Source organism: Cyprinodon variegatus, unplaced genomic scaffold (assembly GCF_000732505.1).
Source record: "Cyprinodon variegatus isolate N-32 unplaced genomic scaffold, C_variegatus-1.0 Scaffold229, whole genome shotgun sequence".
NCBI lineage: Eukaryota > Metazoa > Chordata > Actinopteri > Cyprinodontiformes > Cyprinodontidae > Cyprinodon > Cyprinodon variegatus.
In genome coordinates, this window is record NW_015150682.1 from 400,577 (window position 1) to 402,897 (window position 2,321).

The following is a 2,321-nucleotide window of genomic DNA, read 5'->3' on the forward strand; positions in this document are numbered from 1 at the left end:
AGAGACAAAGAGAGAGCTGACGAGGAAATTGGCAACAGCTGCTGGCAGGACAGAGAAAACAGCAAGGGAGGACAGAGCAGAAAACAGAGCTAGGGATAGAGGACACAAGAGGGCAGCAGAGGACAACAAATGGAAAACCTGGAGGACAGGAACTAACAAGAAAACAACAAAATAATAATTAGACATTAAAACAAGGAGCAAAGTAAGACTGAATACTCTAAATAAACATAACAAAAACAAGACTGTGACAGTTTTAGCAAACAAGAGAAAGGCTTAATGTATTACAGTAAAGTTGCAAGATTCCTGAGGAAGTTCGTAGCTTTGTATTATAAAAAGGTATAGAGGAGGATTTTCACAAATTTTTGAAAAGACCCGCCCTCTCCACTATAAAAATGCACATGCACAATTACATGCTATTGAGAGAAAACGCCTTAACGTGTGCAGGCATGCTAGAGCCCATTTCTCCTCTTGCACGCTCTGTTTAAAAGTTGCTGTTTGCATCGCTCATACAAGCTTTGCAACATTTCCACAATGTCAGACTCAACACCGATAAGTGAAAATGGGGACGAGCACGTAGGACGTTCTTACATAAACATATCACCAGAAGGATTGACAATTAGGAGAACCACTTATTTTGATGATCCACGTGGAAAAAGAGCATCCTCCACTATACCTTTAAGGGATGAAATAACGCCAACCTCAAAACCTAAATGTTTAATTTCAAAGGGAAAAAAATTTAAGTCCTTGCAAGCAGAGGTGCAACAGATGAAGGAGTTTGTCAATAGTTTCCTAGGAGTGGGAACTGAATAGTATAGAATTAACCTTTAATGTAATTGTAAACCTGAATGTCACCACTGTGGTAGCAATAAGGGGGACAAAACCTAAACAGATTAAATGAATCTGGCTGGGATGATTAGAAACTGTAAAAAAGGTGAAGGAATTATTGTACATAAAAAATATTTACAAAAGAATGGATGAAATGGAAAAGACAGCAGGAATGTAAACCACATACAATATACATTGTTAGGAGCAGAGATAATTATAAAGTCTACCAGCTGCAGGGAGAAAGGATATGCGATAATTCTTCTTTGTGCATCTAAGAGGCAGCAGACTTTTACTGAAGGAGGTCTCCAGTTCAACAGCAGCTACATACATGCTGGTGGGAGACGTTTTCCAACAGTGATTTTATTTTTGCAGGTTCTTTCTGTCTCCCACCACCTCCATGTCCATATGTGTCCTAGGATGGACCTTATGTGTCCTCTCTGCCTGCACTTTACTAAATGTATACACTTAACAAGACAAGACTCTAGATTGAATAAATTGAATCAACAAACTGAGGACAATGTTTTGTATTTGATGCTAAAACACTAAATGGATAGTACTTCAATATCAAGTAAAGATATTGCAGGCATGTAATTAGTTGTTTTCTTGAGAAAAAAAAAACATCTGATTGTTCTGCTATGAATGTTTAATGCTACAGAATTCATGCTCGCTTAATTTTGTCCAGTTAGTCAGCCATGAAGACTTGCTGTTCACCATACTAAAAGAAATCACCAGAGGATGGCACTGCTTCCTGGTTTATCTAACTATCCTGGCTGGCTCTCCTCCTCAGTTCTCCATGACAACAAGCTGACTCACACCGACCTGAAGCCAGAGAACATCCTCTTTGTCAACTCGGACTACTCCGTCGTATACAACGCTGACAAGGTGACAGTAAACATGCATCTTTTGAAGAGGCAGGATAGTGACTAAACAGGGATTATCTGTGGCAGAACAACTTTAGGGATTCCTTTCTCTCTTCCTGTTTAGATGCTATATGCCAGAACCACAAAACCACCCACAGGAAGTCTCTTTTTAGCTCCAGGTTTTATCTCTCAAGGCTGCAGGCTGTATTTGCTGATCTCAGAGGAGCAACATGTGGCATTAGAGACATGTCTGGATGAAAACAGAATGTTTGGGATAATAAAGTGGTTAAAAATCTATTTACATGGAGCTAAAGGATTTCTATTCTACTGAAATACAGGCAATAAGTTAAAATAATAAATGTTTTCTAATTGCTCATTAAAAATTTCCTCCAGTGGAAGCATCAAATACATTTATTTTATGGACTGGATGATTTTCCTGTTGCAGTTAGGGACTGTAACTCACAATATCTTCTGTTTATTATTGTTCTCTGCAGACATTATATTTTTGCTCTCTGCAGACATTAGGGAAAGATTTAAAGCTTCCTATGATTGCTGCAGAAATATTCAGCAGATGTAGTTCCTTCTATACTGAAAAAAATAAACCATCTTTTATGTCTACAAATCAGCGGAGCTGCA

At 38.3% G+C, this 2,321-nt stretch overlaps 1 protein-coding gene across 4 annotated transcripts in view; it reads left to right on the forward strand.

Annotated features, from left to right (window-relative positions):
- Positions 1–2,321, forward strand: part of LOC107088789 (dual specificity protein kinase CLK2-like) — an 8,535-nt gene that overhangs the window by 3,647 nt on the left and 2,567 nt on the right. For all 4 annotated transcript variants that reach the window (XM_015381174.1, XM_015381173.1, XM_015381176.1 and 1 more), the window contains exon 6: positions 1,613–1,707. In XM_015381174.1, coding sequence (XP_015236660.1) covers positions 1,613–1,707 — 95 coding nt within the window. The remainder of the gene's footprint in view (positions 1–1,612; positions 1,708–2,321) is intronic.